Below are 16,517 nucleotides of genomic sequence, written 5' to 3' on the forward strand. Positions count from 1 at the left end.
AAAGAGGTCCACCCCAAGACACATTGCAATTAAAATGTCAATGGTTAAAGAAAAAGAGATGGGAGAGGGGGTGTGGGAGAATGGGTGAGAGGTGTAGGGATTAAGAAGTACAAATAGGTAGTTACAGAATAGCCATGGAGATTTAAAGTACAGTTGTTTAAGAAAGGGAGTAGTCAAAGAACTTACATACATGACCCGTGGACATGAACCGGGTTAGGATATTGCCTGAGGGAGTGGGGGGTGCTGGGCGGAGGGGAGATAAGGGGAAAAATCAGGACAGCTATAATAACAAAATCAATAAATTTAAAAAATAAAAAACAAATAAATATAAAAATAAAAAGAACTATCAAAAAATAAAAGGAAAGAAAATGTGGTACATAGACTATTATTCAGGCATTAAAAAATAAATAAATAAATCCTGCTATTTGTAAAAACATGGATGGACCTTGAGAGCATTGTGCTAAGCAAAGTCAGACAGAGAATGACAAGTATCATATGATTTCACTTATATTAAAATAAAAACCAAAACTGAGTTCAATGATACAGAGAACAGACTTGTGTTTGCCAGAGGTGGGGGGTTGTGGGTGGGTTAAATGGGTGAAAAGGATCAAAGGTACAAACTTCCAGTTATAAAATAAGTTATAGGGATGTAATGTACAGCATGGTGAGTGCAGTTAATAATACTGTACTACATATTTGAAAGTTGCTAAGAGAATAGATCTTAAAAGTTCTCAACACAAGAAAATAAAATTTAGTTAATAATGTGGTTATTTCAAAGTATATACAAATATCAATTTCTTATGTTATATACTGAAATTAATTTGTCATTTATACCTTAGTAAAATAAAAGAAAATTACTGATGAAAAACCTCAAAGACATTCTAAATAAATGGAGACATATTTTGCATTTATGGACGTAAGTGTCACATTGTTAAGGTTTCTTCCCAGCTTCACATATCAATTCAACGCAATCCCAATCAAAATCACAGCAAGCTGGTTTGTACAGGAGGAGGAACTGATTCTAAAATGTATATGGAAAAGGTGAAGGAATTAAGTACAAATTGATAGTTACAAAGTAGTCACAGGAATGTAAGGTACAGCATAGGCCATGCAGTCAATAATATTGCAATAGTTAAGTATGTTGCCAGATGGTTACTTGAAATATTGGGGGATCACTTTGTAAATTATATGACTATCTAACCATTATGCTGCACACTTAAAATTAATATAAAATAATATTGAAGTCAACTGTAATTGAAAACTAAAATTTTTTAAAATATATGTGGAAAGGCAAAGAAACAAGAAGAGCCAACATAGTACTGAAGAAGATCAAAAAAGCTGGACAACTCACACTACTCAATTTCAAGAATTACCATAAGGGTACAATAATCAAGAAACAGATCAATGGAACAGGAGAGAGGCCCCAGAAATAGACCCATACAAATAGTCAACTGATCTTTGACAAGGAAGAAATGGTAATTCAGTGGAAAAGAACAGTATTTTCAACAAAAGGTGCTGGAACAACTGGACTTCCATATGTAAATGCATTATAAATACATGAAACAACATCACTGAAGGAAGCAGAGGAATAAAGTACTGACCTACATAATTTGGGAATTGAGTTGAATCTGTCAGAATAAATATAAAAGGAACTGTACGTAAGTACTTCATGCTGGTTGTTAATTTTCTTTCCCACAAGGGCACAGTTTCACAATGCTGAAACCACCATACATGTATACTGGAATTTAACAGTTACATAAAATAGATGGCACATGGTTGAAGCCAGAATTCTCACTGTTGAAGTGGGAGGTTACAAATAGGTGAAGATGGGAGCTAGGATGATCCATGTGTAATTGATTAGAGTTGGAGACATCAGTATGAACTCATGTTTGGTTTAATTACAGATACAGATGGTTACATATGTATTTATATAAACATGTGTATATACACATATTTGTATATACACATTTATCTCCTTGCTCTGTCAGCTGAAGGAGCTAGAAGAAATGAGACTCTAGTACAAATGAGTACACCTGGAACCTAGCTCCTGGTTCTAATACCCTTCTCCAAAGAAAGGAACAGGGTTTCTTGAAGAAATGACTGATTATGGTACTGGTGCAGGAAATACTCAAGATGAGGCCGTAACATCTTGTACTGCCAGAAAGTAAGAAAATGCTAAAAAAAACAAAAACAAATTATAAACACCCCAAAAACCCAAAGAAAAGAGCCAACAATGAAGAGGTTATGTCAAAGGGACACAAGACTGAATTCAAGAGCTTCCAATGGACAAAATTTGAATAATTTGAGCAAAAAAAAAAATAAAGTAGTACTGGATAATAATCCAAAATATAAAATAAAAATCCATAAGTCCATTCTGGTTTAAATACACAATAAAGTAAATTAATAAATTCCAATAACTTCCATATTTACTCCATCTTTATATAAGTGGAGTTTAACTCCCCAGTCCTTGAATATGAGCTGCATATAGTCACTTTCTTTCAAAAAATAAATATGGAAAGAGAGAAAACAATAGTAGCTTTATAGAGGAGAAAATCTGACAAGCCAGGTGATCACAGTTAACATCAACAAAGGTAAATCATATAGCATGTGCTTGATATGACATGATGACAATAGCACTTTAACTCTGTGGTCTTCCTCCAAAAATACATTACCCTAGTCTGTGGAAAACATCAGACAAATCCCAGTTAAGGGATATGCCAAAAAATACTGAACCATTAATTCTGAAAACTGTAAAGATCTTCAGAAACAACTAAGGTCTGAGAAACTGTCACATCCAACAGAAGCCTAAATAGATATGACTATTAAATCAATGTGCATCCTGAAAAGAATCCTGGAACAGAAAAAGGGCATGAGAAAAAGAGTGCAAAACTCTAAATGAAGCATGGCCTTTAGTTAATAATATATGCCTAATTGTTTCTTTAATTGAGACATTTACATCATACTAATCTAAGATATTAACAATAGGGGACTCAATGTGGGATATACAAGAACTCTGTACAATCTTCACAATAATTCTATAAATCTAAAACTGTTTTAAAATTTAAAATTTATTTTTACAAAAGGATATCCATAAACTAATAAAGCTTGCCTTAAAATATGGAAAGGAAGGAAGCAGGCAAATGTTACTGATTTAAAGGAGTACATATAGTCTCACCTAACCAGCACAAAATTTTAATGCTATCACCTCATTCTAACATTCAGCTTAGTTGATTTGAGCACTCTGTCTTACACACTCTTCTGTCCTCAAGAACCCTGTTTCAAAATAAGAAAGTTTGGTACCTGGAAACTTAGTATAGAACAGTAATAGACAGAGAGACTTGGGAGCTGGATTATGTCAGATCAAGTATCAGTTACTAGCATATTCTAGCTGTATACTCGGGCAATTTTACTTAATCTCTCTGCACCTCAGCTTTCTCATCTGTAAGAGAGTAATAAAATACCCCATAGAATTATTGTGAGCATGACATAAATTAATACATGCAAAGAGCTAAAATAGAACCTAGAGCATATGTGTTAATCGTTAACAATTCAATCAGTTCATTCATTGAACAAAAATGTGCCAACAACCAAGAAAGGTTAGAATTCTAAAGAGTAAGAGCTCAAAGGAGGATGCGTTAAATTCAACTTGGCCTGGTAAAGGAAAATTAGGATTTGCAGAAGCAAATAGAATAAATACTTACATCTCAGCTTATTTTGTCAAACCACACTAGGCTTATATATGTGTAAAATGAAAACTAATATACTTCACGTCTAGTTTAGTTTCCTATAAGTTAACCTATAAGTTAATGTTAGCAAAGTCTGAATCACAATATAAATTCTAAGATCTTCTTTGTAGAAGTAACCTTTGGAAGGGGGTTTCTTCATTGTTTCCAGACACCTACACATTTCTGCCTGCAGAGAAACTGACAGGGTTTTTTCAAACTTGACTTCAGTCTGCAGAAACACTTCCATCAGCAATGAAATGGTCCCATAGCCTCCCCCATCAAACTCCTCTTCCTGAGAAGCACTTTGACCAAAAGAAAAGCATCCATAATAATGAATACAGGGTCTCTGGTCCAAATATTTATATATTACTATGTTACCAAATAGCCACAAAAGAAGCCAAGCCAAGTAGCTTGGTCATGACAAAACATTCCCTTTTCTTTTGCAAAAGGGAAAGAGTACCTTATTTGGTATTCTGCTCTGCCCATCCCCAACGTTTTCTCAAATAACAGGAAAGAAACTTTAAAAATTGTGTGCGTATGTATATGAGTATATATTTTGGGAGGGGGGAGGCTAAAGTACCAAATGAACAAAAATGTTAAGTAGGACTTTTCTGAGTTTGATAATAGATACTAGCAAAAAGAGAAGAGAGAATCCATGTACTGACAAAGTTTTGTACATTATGACCCAATATTAGGCTACTTGTGTAAATCCAAGATGTTAATCTCATTTCCTTAAGTAAAAATTAACATTAAACATTTTTATAAAAACTAAGTTTCAACAAAAAAATAATAGCCTTTAAATACTTATCAAATAAGGTAGAAAGTATATGTTTAATATTTTTCCCCATCTATATCCAACAAAATTACCTTGTTTGTGTTAATGTGAAATTATTTTTTCACACTTAAAATCTTTAAAGAAAATTTTAATCCTCACCTGAGGATATGTTCATATTTTTAGAGAGAGAGGAACATTGATGTGCGAGAGAAACATTGATCGGTTGCCTACCGGAGGTGCCCCAACTGAAGATGGAACCTGCAATCTAGGTATTTGCCCTGACTGGGGATCAGATGTGTAACATTTTGGTGGATGGACGATGTTCCAACCAACCAAGGTGCCTGGAGAGGCTCATTTAAAATCTTTTTATGAGTAAACATTTTCAATAATTTTCAACTGGAGAACAACAGAACAAGCACATGGTGGATTAAAAATAATTAATGAAAAGCAATTAAGATAATAGTGCAATAGCTTGACTACAGACTATGGTCTGAATTCTGTTATTTATGGAATACAAATTCACAAGACTTTCTGTATATTTGCTACATATTTAATTGCATTAAACCAAGAAAGGGAGAAAAGGAAGTAATTAAAAGAGTTTAAGTTATTTGCAAAGTTAATTTTATTAAAAGTTATAGCTTTGTTGATTACCCAAAGTATAGTTTTATAACTGAAATACCCAATGATCACACAATTGGACAATTAAACAAAATATAAATCATCATTACAACTTAATGATTACCTTATGCACTGTAGATGATCCACAAAGGCCGAGTACATTAGAAAAAGATAATAGTGGAAAAATACAAGAAGGGGTGTAATACCAGTGAAGGAAGTCATTTGTTTCTAAAACTAGGGAGGAAAGATCACAACAAACAGCTAAATTACACAATACTCCAAGAAGGTATTCAAGTGTCTAAAAACAGAGGTTCAATAACAAAGCTATAAACTTGCTTTCCTAAGGCTTTTAGCTATTTGATGAATCAAATAATTCACCATATCAAACTATATTTTTTAATTTGAAAATCAAAAGGTGGTTGACCTCCAAATTATAAACTGCATTTTTCTCTGACTCTGCCACAATTTTGTGATAAGGGCAAGAGAAGGAGAAGAGTATTAGGGAATAGAATAAAGGTCAAACCAGAGTTCATATAATTGACATATGCACAAGTTCTTTCCACTTCAATATTTTTAATTTACTAACGTTTATCCACACTAGCTCAGTAAAGATTCCATAAAAATGGCATCTTAACTCTACCACTAACAAGATATCAGTGATTGTGAGCTGTGATCTTAAGACTTAACAATTCAAATTGTTTATTTCTTTTAAACTGATTCATCCTTTTTAATTTTTTTAAAAGTTAATCTTTATTGTATTTTTTGCTACCATTTAATCTCCTTATAACCTCCCCTTCCACTCACCACACTGATGTCTATGTCCATGAGTCCTTTCTCCTTTTTGCCCAATCCCTCCAACCCCTAACTTCCCTACCCATTAGCTATCATCCTGCTCTCTATGAGACTGTCTTTAATTTGCTTTTTAGTTCAATTTGTTCATTAAATTCCACATAGGAGTGAAATCATATGCTATTTGTCCTTCTCTAACTGACTTATTTCATCTAGCATTATGTTCTCCAAGTCCATCCATACCGTTGCAAAGGATAAACTTTTCTTCTTTTTTTTTTTTTACAGCTGAGCAGTATTCCATTGTGTAAATGTCCCGTAGTTGTTTTATCCACTCATACACTGATGGACGTTGGGCTGCTTCCATATCTTGTCGATTGTAAATGACACTGCAATGTACACAGAGGTGTTTATGTTCTTTCAAATTAGTGTTTTGGGTTCCTTTGGATGTGTTCTCAAAAGTGGGACTACTGGGTCAAAAAGCAGACACATGTTTAGTTTTTTAAGGTATCTCCATACTACTTTCCACAATAACTGCACCAGTGTGTATTCCCACCAACAATGCAAAAGTGTTCCTCTTCCTCCACATCCTTGCCAGCAGGTGTTCTTTGTTGACTGATGATAGCCATTCTGACAGGTGTGGGGTGATATCACATTGTGGTTTTAACTTGCATTTCTCTGATGATTAATGACTTTCAGTTTCTTTTCATATGTCTACTATCCACCTGTAGCTCCTCTATGCAGAAGTATCTATTATGGTCCTTTGCTTATTTTTTAATTGAGTTGTTTGTTTTTTGGTGTTGAGTTTTTTAAGTTCTTCATAAAATTTGGATATTAACCCCTTATTAGATATATCAGCGAATACATTCTCCAATTCTGTGAGTTCTCTTTTTATTTTGTTGATGATTCCCTTTGCTGTGCAAAAAGTTTTTATTTCGATGTAGTCAGATTTGTTTATTTTTTGTTTCCCCTGTCTGGTGAGATATATGAGATAAAATATTGCTATGAGCAATGTCTGAGATTTTGATGCCTAGGTTTTATTCTACAATTTTTATGGTTTCAGGTCTAACATTTAAGCCTTTAATGCATTGTGAATTTATTCTTGTGTGTGGTATAAAAAGGTGTTCTAGTTTCATTTTTCTGCACATATCTGTCCAATTTTCCCAACACCATTATTGCATAAATTATCTTTAGCCCATTGTATGTGCTTGTTTCCTCTGTTGAATATTAATTGAATATAAAGATATGGATTTATTTCTGGGAGATCTATTCTGTTCCATTGATCAAAGTGTCTGGGTTTTGTTTTTCTTTTTTTTGCCAGTTCCATGCTGTTTTGAATACTATGGCCTTATAGTATAGTTTCATATAGGGTAGCATGATCCATCCAACTTTGTTCTCTTTTTCGGGATTGCTGTTGCTATGCGGGGTCTTTTGTGGTTCCATATAAATTTTTGAAATACTTGTTCTAGTTCTGCGAAATATGTCATTGGAATCTTTTTAAATTGTTGTTCAATTATAGTTGTCCCAATTTTTTGGTATCTTCAAAGGAATTGTGTTGAATCTATAGATTGCTTTGGGTAGTATGGACATTTTAATGATGTTAATTCTTCCTATTCATGAACATGGTATGTATTTCCTTCTATTTCTTTCTTCAGTATCTTTTAACTTTCTGAGTACAAGTCTTTTACATCCTTGGTTAGGTTTATTCCCAGGTGTTTATTCTTTTTGAAGCAATTGTGAATGGGACTGTTTTCTTAATTTCCCTTTCTGTTGGTTTGCTATTGCCATATACAAATGCAACAGATATTCTGGATATTAATTTTGTATCCTGCTATTTTGCTGAATTCATTTATCGGTCCTAGTAGTTTCTTGGTGGAATCTTTGGGGTTCTCAATGTACAGTATCATGACATCTGCAAATAATGACAGTATTACTTTTTCCTTTCCAATCTGGATGCCTTTTATTTGTTCTTGTCATCTTATTGCTGTGGCTGGGACTTCCAGAACTTTGTTGAGTAAGAGAAGTGAAAGGAGACATCCTTGTTTTGTTCCCAATCTTAAAGGGAATGTTTATAGTTTTTGCCAGTTGAATATGATGCTGCAGTAGGTTTGTCATATATGGCCTTTATTATGTTTAGGTATGTTCCCTCTAACCTTATTTTGCTTGAGAGTTTTTATCATAAATGGGTGCTGGATTTTATCAAATGCTTTTTCTGTATTTATGGATATGATCTTATGATTTTTATCCTCCATTTATGTGGTGAATCACATTTATTGATTTATGAATGTTGTACCAACCTTGTATTCCAGGAATAAACCCCACTTGATCATGGTGTATGATCTTTTTGATGCATTGCTGTATTTGGTTTGCTAATATTTTGTTAAGGATTTACCATCTATGTTCATCAGAGATATTGGTATGTAACATTCTTTCTATATAGTGTCTTTATTTGCTTTTGGAATTAGGATAATGCTGGCTTCGTAAAATGAGTTTGGGAGCCTTCTTTCTTCTTGAATTTTCTGAAATAGTTTGAGAAAGAAAGGAGTTAGTTCTTCTTGGAATGCTTGGTAAAATTGACCTGTGAAGCCATCAGGTCCAGTGCTTTTGTTTGTTGAGAGTTTTCTTTTAATTACTTCTTCAATTTCACAAGGTGTAACCTCTCTATTCAGATTCTGTGATTCTTCCTGATTTGGTTTTGGAAGATTGTATGTTTCTAGGTATTTTTCCATTTCATCAATGTTGTCCAGTTTTTTGGCATATAGTTGTTCATACTATTTTTTTTACAATCCTTTGTATTTCGTTAGTGTCAGTTGTTTTTTCTCCTTTTACATTTCTGAATTTATTTTTGGGGGTCCTTTCTCTTTTTCTCTTGAATGGTGTGGTTAAAGGTTTGTCAGTATATTTATCTTTTTTAAAAAGCAGGTCTTGGACTCATTGACCTTTTGTATCACGTTTTTAGACTCTATTTTGTTTATTTCTGCTCTGATCTTCATTTTTTTTTCCTTCTTTTCACTTTGGACCTTGTTCGTTTTTGTTTATCATGTTCTTGTAAATGTGAAGTTAGATAGTTTATTTGAGCTTTTTCTTGTTTTATGATAGGCCTGTAATGCTATGATTATCCCCCTTAGAAATGCTTTCTCACTGACCCACAGATTTTGGATTGTTTTGTCCTAATTTTCAGTTGTTTCAAGGCATCTTTGGATTTCTTCCTTAATCTTGTTGTTGACCCATTCATTGTTTAATAACATGTTATTGAGCTTCCATGTCTTTGCATGTTTTTCGGTGTTCTTCTTGTGATAGATTTCTAGTTTCATAGCATTGTGGTCAAAGAAGATGCTTGATATGATTTCAATCTTCTTGAATTTATTGAGACTTGTTTTGTGCCCTAATATGTGGTCTATCCTAGAAAACATTCCATGTGCACTTGAAAAGTATGATATTCTGCTGCTTTGGGATTAAATGCTCTGAAGATATCAATTAAATCCATTTGATGCAGTGTGTTGCTTAAAACCACTATCTTCTTGTCGATTTTCTACCTTGAAGATCTATCCATTAAAGTCAATGGGGCATTAAAATACCCAATTATGACTCTATTTCTGTCAATCACTCCCTTTATATCCATGAAGATTTGCTTCACATATTTAGGTGCTACTATGTTGGGTGTGTAAATTTTACTAGGGCTGTATCCTCTTGATGGATTATCCCTTTATCATTATGTATTGTCCTTCTTTGTCTCTTACTGTAGCCTTGGTTTTAAAGTCTATTTTTTTTGGATGTAAAAACTGCTATCCTAGCTTTTTTTCCTTTCCATTTGTACAAAATATCTTTTTCCATCCCTTTACTTACTCTATGTTTATCTTTTGATCTGAGATGGGTCTCTTGGAGGTAGCATAAATATGGGTGTTGTTTTCTTATCCATTCAGATACCTTATGTCTTTTGGTTGGAGCATATAAGCCATTAACATTTAAAGTGATTATTGAAAGACACATATATGATGCCATTTTATTGTTAGGCAATTTTCCTGTATTTTTTCTCTTTTTCTTCTTCTTTTTAAAGTAAGCCCTTTAACATTTGTTGCAGTGTTAGTTTGGTGTTAACAAACTCCTGTAACTTTTTCTTGTTTAGGAAGCTCCTTATTTCTCCTTGGATTTTAAGATAGTCTTGCTGGGTAAAGTAGCCTTGGTTTTAAGTCCTTGCTTTTCATCACCTTGAATATTTCAAGCCACTCTGTTAGGCCTAAAATGTTTCTGTTGAGAAATCAGATGACAGTCTATTCGGTGCTCCCTTGTAGGAAAATATCCTGCTTTTCTCTTTTGGCTTTTAGGATTCTGTTCTTGTCTTTAAGCCTTGTCATTTCAATTACGATGTGTCTCAGTGTAGGCCTCTTTAGGCCCCAATTGTTTGGGACTCTCTGAGCTTGTGTGTCTTTTTCCTTCACCAGATAAGGGAAGTTTTCGGCCATTATTTCTTCAAGTAGTTTCTTGATTCTTTGCTTGCTCTCTTCTCCTTTGGGTGTTCCCATGATGTGGATGTTGTTATGCTTCATGTCCAAAATGTTTCTTAAGCTCTGCATTTTTTATTATTTTTTTATTTTTTAATATATATTTTATTAATTATACTATTACAGTTGTCCCATTTTTTTATCCCCTTTATTCCCCCCATCCTTAGTTTATGTCCATGGGTTGTACCTATAAGTTCTTTGTCTTCTCCATTTCCCTATAGTATTCTTAACCTCCCCTTGTCTATTTTGTACCTATAGTTTATGCTTATTCCCTGTACCTTTACCACATTTTCCCCCCTCCCCCTTCCCTGTTTTACCCTTCTTAGTTTTTGATCTTCTTTTTCTTAGATAAGTCCCTTTAACATTTCATATAATAATGCTTGGTGATGATGAACTCCTTTAACTTGACCTTATCTGGGAAGCACTTTATCTGCCCTTCCATTCTAAATGATAGCTTTGCTGGATAGAGTACTCTTGGATGTAGGTCCTTGCTTTTCATGACTTTGAATGCTTGTTGCTAGCCCCTTCTTGCCTGCAAGGTTTCTTTGGAGAAATCAGCTGAGAATCTTATGGGAACTCCTTTGTAAGTAACTGTCTCCTTTTCTCTTGCTGCTTTTAGGTTTCTCTCCTAATCTTTAATCTTGGGTAACTAAATCATGATGTTGTGCTTCGTTGGGTCCAACTTTTTTGGGACTCTCTGAGATTCCTGGACTTTCTGGAAGTCTGTTTCCTTGGCCAGATTGGGGAAGTTCTCCTTCATTACTTTTTCAAATAAGTTTTCAATTTCTTGATCTTCCTCTTCTCCTTCTGGCACCCCTATGATTTGGATGTTAGATTGTTAAAGGTTGTCCCAGAGGTTCCTAATCCTCTCCTCACTTCTATAAATTCTTGTTTCTTCATTTATTTCTGGTTGAATGTTTATCTCTTCCTTCTGCTCTCAATCATTGATTTGCGTCCTGGTTTCCTTCCCCTTACTGATGGTTCCCTGTATATTTTTCTTTATTTCACTTTGTATAGCCTTTGCTTTTTCCTCCATTTTGTGACCAAACTCAACCAATTCAGTGAGCATCCAGATTACCAGTGTTTTGAACTGTGCATCTGATAGGTTGGCTATCTCTTCATTGCTTAGTTCTGTTTTTGGAGCTTTGATCTGTTCTTTCATTTGGGCCATATTTCTTTGTTTCAGTGCACCTTTTATGTTGGAAGGGGCACAGCCTTAGGTATTTGCCAGGGTGGGGCAACCTAGGTCACTGAGTTGTTACACTGTGTGTGATGGAGAGGTTTGAGGGGGAGAGGTTTGCTTGGCTCTTGTCTGGCTTTCAGTCACTTCCCCCAGAACCCACAAGCAAATTGGGTTCTGCTAGTGCTGATTCCCAGGTGGGTGGGTTTGTGTACATTCTAGGACCCCATGGGTCTCTCCAACGGACTCTCCTGTGAGGCTGTGAGTTTCTCCTACCACTGAAATGCCTACAGGTTACTTCCAGAGGTTTTGAGGCTTTGTTTTCCAGCACTGGAACCCTTGATTTTCGCGGTATGTCTCACTCCCCAGCTGTTCCTCCAGTTTATCTGCACGCAAATGTAGGACCACCTCGTCCACCAGCTGCTGCCTCACCTGCCTGATCCTCCAGCTGCAGATTTGCCACACATCCTCTCCATCCCCACTGCCCATCTCTGCCCCTCCTACTGGTCCGGGTGACTGTTTCTTTTTTAACTCCGTGGTTGTTGGAGTTCCATACATTTTGATTTTCTGGCAGTTCTGGCTAAATTTTTATTTTAAATTTGTTGTTGTCCTTCTTTTCATTGTATGTGGAGGTCAAGTGTATCTACCTACACCTCTGTCTTGGCCGGAAGTCTCATTTTTTAAAATTTATTTTTCTTTTTGCTGCTCTGCCTCCATGTTTTTTTCAAACTTGTTTTCCAAAACACTGATTCTATCCTCTGCTTCATCTAACTTACTGTTTATTCCCTCCAGTGTATTATTTATTTCCAATATTGTATTCTTTATTTCCGACTTGTCCTTTTTTATAGTTTCTATGTCTTTTTTCATGCTGTTGAGTATCCTTAAAATCACTACTCTAAACTCTCTGATAAATTGCTTGCCTCCATTTCATCTAGTTTCTTCTGGAGAATTTTCTTGTTCTTTCATTTAGGGTCTGTTTCTTTGTCTTCCCATTTTGGCTGCTGGTTTGATTTTGCCACCTTAGTTGATAAACTAATCAGAAAAATAGACTTAAGCTGTAATCAGCAGCCACGTTTAAGCACCACAGAGCAAGGCAGAGTAATTCCTGTGGGCGCGGCTTCCTTTCAGGCTGATGCCACTTGGAGAAGAGTGCCCTGCCTGAGAAAGATAGTTACTCAGCACAGGGATCCTGGCAGCTGTTCCCTCAGCTCTCTCCGCAGAGCTACGAACCTCAGACTATCCTAATTTGTCTCTAGTCCACTGGGCTCTCCTTCTGCTGGAGACCAGGGTAAGTGGCTGCAAATGAAATTTTGTTTGTTGGCCCTTTAATGGGCTCTTTGCATCTCCAGACATCTCATCCTAGCAGACTGAACGTGTATTGCTTTTCACAGCTGGATGTTATCTGGTGCTGCAGGCTGGGGATCCCAGCTTGGGTTTTAGAGCACATCCTTCTTAGGGGACCACCCCGCTACCTTGCCCCGGCCACTGAAATATCTCTCCAGAACTTCAGTTGCTACCTGTGGGAGTCCAGCCAGCCATCTCATGCCTCCTCCACACTCCCTACCGGCCATGTCATTATAAAGTGGTTTCTTCCGTCTGATCTTGGTTATAAGGTTCCTGTCCAGCTAGTTTTAAGTTGGTTATTCAGGAAGATTTCTCTATCATTTAGCTGTAATTCCATATTGGTCCTGGGAGGAGGTTAGTGTAGCTTCTACTTACTCCTCACCTTGCATCTCCCATACTGTTTATTTTTGTAGCCTGTTTTTGTACTCATTCATAAAATAGGGGATTTTTTTCTTAATTAACTTATTAACAGAATCTGATATAATAAGCCCTGTAAAGTCAGACAGGTGTAGACGAACGAGAGTCTTTAAAATGCTGGTGAAAGAAGAGAACTATGATGGACACAAAAGTGGTGAATTGTTTTTTAAGTACTGAGGAAATAGTAAATGGTTCTTTTAAATTTATTAAAAAATAAGAATGGCTTTGAAGGAAGATCACAAATCACTCAACATGTGACAAGTGCTATTTCACTGTAAATAACAGGGGACAAGGAAAAGCAATTGGTACAATGAAAAACTCTAGCGAGGTAAGGGTTCATCATGAATTCTCTATAATCCTTAGTCTAATGTTAACTGAAGAGAAGATAGGAGTTTGTTGGAAAATAGAACAGTTAAGGTGCTGCTTAAGTGTTTATTTCAATCCATGAATGATTTCATAGATTTGAGGTCTATTCAAATTTCTAAGACATCGCAATGAAGAACAAGGTAGCAATGATAAGCCATAGCTGCTAGGACATTCCCCATGAATTGCTTGTGAAGATGATTAAGATGGTGTTACATTTTAAAATATATTTTCTGTAAATATAAAACTGGTCTGCTTACAAAATTTATTTATATACACATCCATACAAATATCACACACATATATTTTATAGATGTTATATAAAATGATTATACCTAATTTTGAGATTTTTTTTAAAAAGATTTTATTTATTTACTTTTAGAGAAAGGGGAAGGGAGGGAAAAAGAGAGGGAGGGAAACATCAATGTGCAAGAGATTTAGTTGCTTCTCACACGTCCCCAACTGGGGATGTGGCCCACAGCCCAGGCATGTACCCTCACTGGGAATCAAACTAGGGACCTCTCAGTTCACAGGCTGGCACTCAACCCACTGAGCCACATCAGACAGGGCTAATTTTGACATTTTCTGTGCTGAGTTTACATTCATATTTGGTACAAACATATTCAGGGAGTAAAATATACACCTCTTTCAGTCATTTTGGGCTCTCAAATTTGTTAATTTATTAAGAGCTTTTTGGAGTTCATCCTATTCCAAAATAGAAATTTGGGTTGTTTCCCATGTGTCTATATCCTATCTCTTCAATAATATTGTTGAAGTCCTTCACAGGCGATGACTACGTTTCTAACTATAACATCTAGTGTAAATAAATGCCTATACAAATATAATAAGGGTTCAAACTAAAAACTTACGTAGTTAAATATCAGCATGAATCAAGCATGAACCTATATCAACCTTTTGCATAGCCATCATATTCATGCTATACTCTTATTCATCTTTTTCCTTAGAAGAAACTATGAATATAAACCATTTGTCGGTCTATATGTAACCAAAACAGAAAGACAGTTCATTGACAGAATCTTTTATGGTTCCACTTTTTTTTTAATTCAGTGTTTATTTTCTTTTTTTAAATATAGCTTTAAGGGTATATGTTTTGTTATTATATGATTTAAAGGTATCATGAAAACAAAAGCACATTTCTCAAACCGATGTTAAAATTGGAACTTTGTTGATTTACATTACTGTGAGAATGCATGTAAAGTTTATCCTTGTTTATATAACAAGAATTTCAATTTCAGTGAGAAAACATGAATGTACAAGTACATGCCACTGAAATGTATCTAATTGTTTAATGGTAATAGAATTCCATTTAAACATTAAGTTTTATAGGAAACAATTAACCTTTAGAGCAAATTCTTAAAAATTTAGCTTGTAAGCAACAAGTATTATGACAAGTAGAAAAGAATTCAATTTCATTTGGGGTACATTTCAAAGCATATTCATGTTTACCAGGCCAACAATATAGAACTTTGTATCACTAATATTAATAACATGTTCCAAGTACATACCTTGCATACACCTGCACGTGCACACACACAAACATTTATTCTCATTCTTATTCTTTCTACACCACTTCCCATCTTCCCCCCTCCTTCTTTCCATATATAGAAATATAGTCATATGGAAAGACAGAAAGTACATGATAAATAGTAGACACTAAAAATAAATGACATAAAAATAATAAAACACTTCATCAGCCACCATGCACCTTAAAAAAAGAAAAATAAAATCAAATTAATCTCTTAATTATTAAAAATCAAGCATTTTAAAAGTTCTGATTAAGTTGTTTCCCACAAAATAGTTTACAAATGTTAAAGTACGAAGCCAGAGAGAGGTGTTTTTAAGTGTGCACAAGAACATGGGCCAATGCTGATTTTATAAGACTCCTCAGCTGCCAATGGCAGATGGCTCTGTGGGAGTGAGAGCTTTGGATTTGCTGTTCCCCACTGCCAACCCGCAGAGATATCTAAAATGACCCTTCAAAAATATGAGCAAAATGGCAAGTGACTGTACCAATGACTTCCCTCCTTACCATTAAACCTTAAAATTGGTCTTCCCCAGAATTTAGAAGAATGCTCTATTAAAGTGCAAAATAAATGTCAACTACACATCAGTATGTTATACATATAATTACATATGCTATATTATACATGCTAAACCTATTTTTAAGCTGAATTTTGGGTTCTACTATCATTGTGCTAAATTTTCTCTATCCTTCCTTATTAGCTATAGGAGTAAATTCTATTCACTAAAAATTGATGTTAGGGGCATAAACTGAGGTCCTAAGTAAATGAAAAAGCAAGGAGCAAAAAGAAAGAATAACAGATATGGTCAGGATCATGAGTGGTCCCTTAGAGGTAGTGAGTACACTACTGCGAAAAACTAACCTCTTAACAGAAGGGATTTCCAGGCAACCCAGAAAATATTGAAAAGTTATAAAAGTCTGAAAACAATGAAGTCTCTATTTCTACTTTTTCTTCCTTTTTTCCCCCAATGGTCTTAACATTATATAGTTTTCTTTTAACATAGAACACAAATTAAGAATTTGGTAATAAATATATTATCAAGGAATAAGTTACAGTTAAAATGGAACTTTGTTCTTAAAAAGAAAAAAGACATCAGGCTACCTAATAAGTATTTCTAAAGGAAAATAGAATGCAAATACTTTAACTGAAATTTAAATCACATGCAAGAGTAAAAAATTTACTTCATTCTTTTCAAACAAGCCTAAAAAGTAGAAATAAAAAAGCAATACTCTGAGAAACATGATTTATTTTCAGCAAAATTCA

The 16,517-nt window shown here is 34.8% G+C and overlaps 1 protein-coding gene across 1 annotated transcript in view; it reads right to left on the reverse strand.

Moving 5' to 3' along the window:
• Nucleotides 1–15,432, reverse strand: part of ZRANB3 (zinc finger RANBP2-type containing 3) — a 143,602-nt gene extending 128,170 nt beyond the window's left edge. The window contains exon 1 of the mRNA XM_054562338.1: nt 15,418–15,432. Within this exon, the coding sequence (XP_054418313.1) occupies nt 15,418–15,432 (15 nt within the window). The remainder of the gene's footprint in view (nt 1–15,417) is intronic.
• Between the last annotated feature and the right edge of the window lie 1,085 nt (nt 15,433–16,517).

The sequence above is a fragment of the Pteronotus mesoamericanus genome, unplaced genomic scaffold (assembly GCF_021234165.1).
Source record: "Pteronotus mesoamericanus isolate MK-2021 breed Mesoamerican mustached bat unplaced genomic scaffold, CSHL_Meso_final scaffold_651, whole genome shotgun sequence".
Classification (NCBI taxonomy): Eukaryota; Metazoa; Chordata; class Mammalia; order Chiroptera; family Mormoopidae; genus Pteronotus; species Pteronotus mesoamericanus.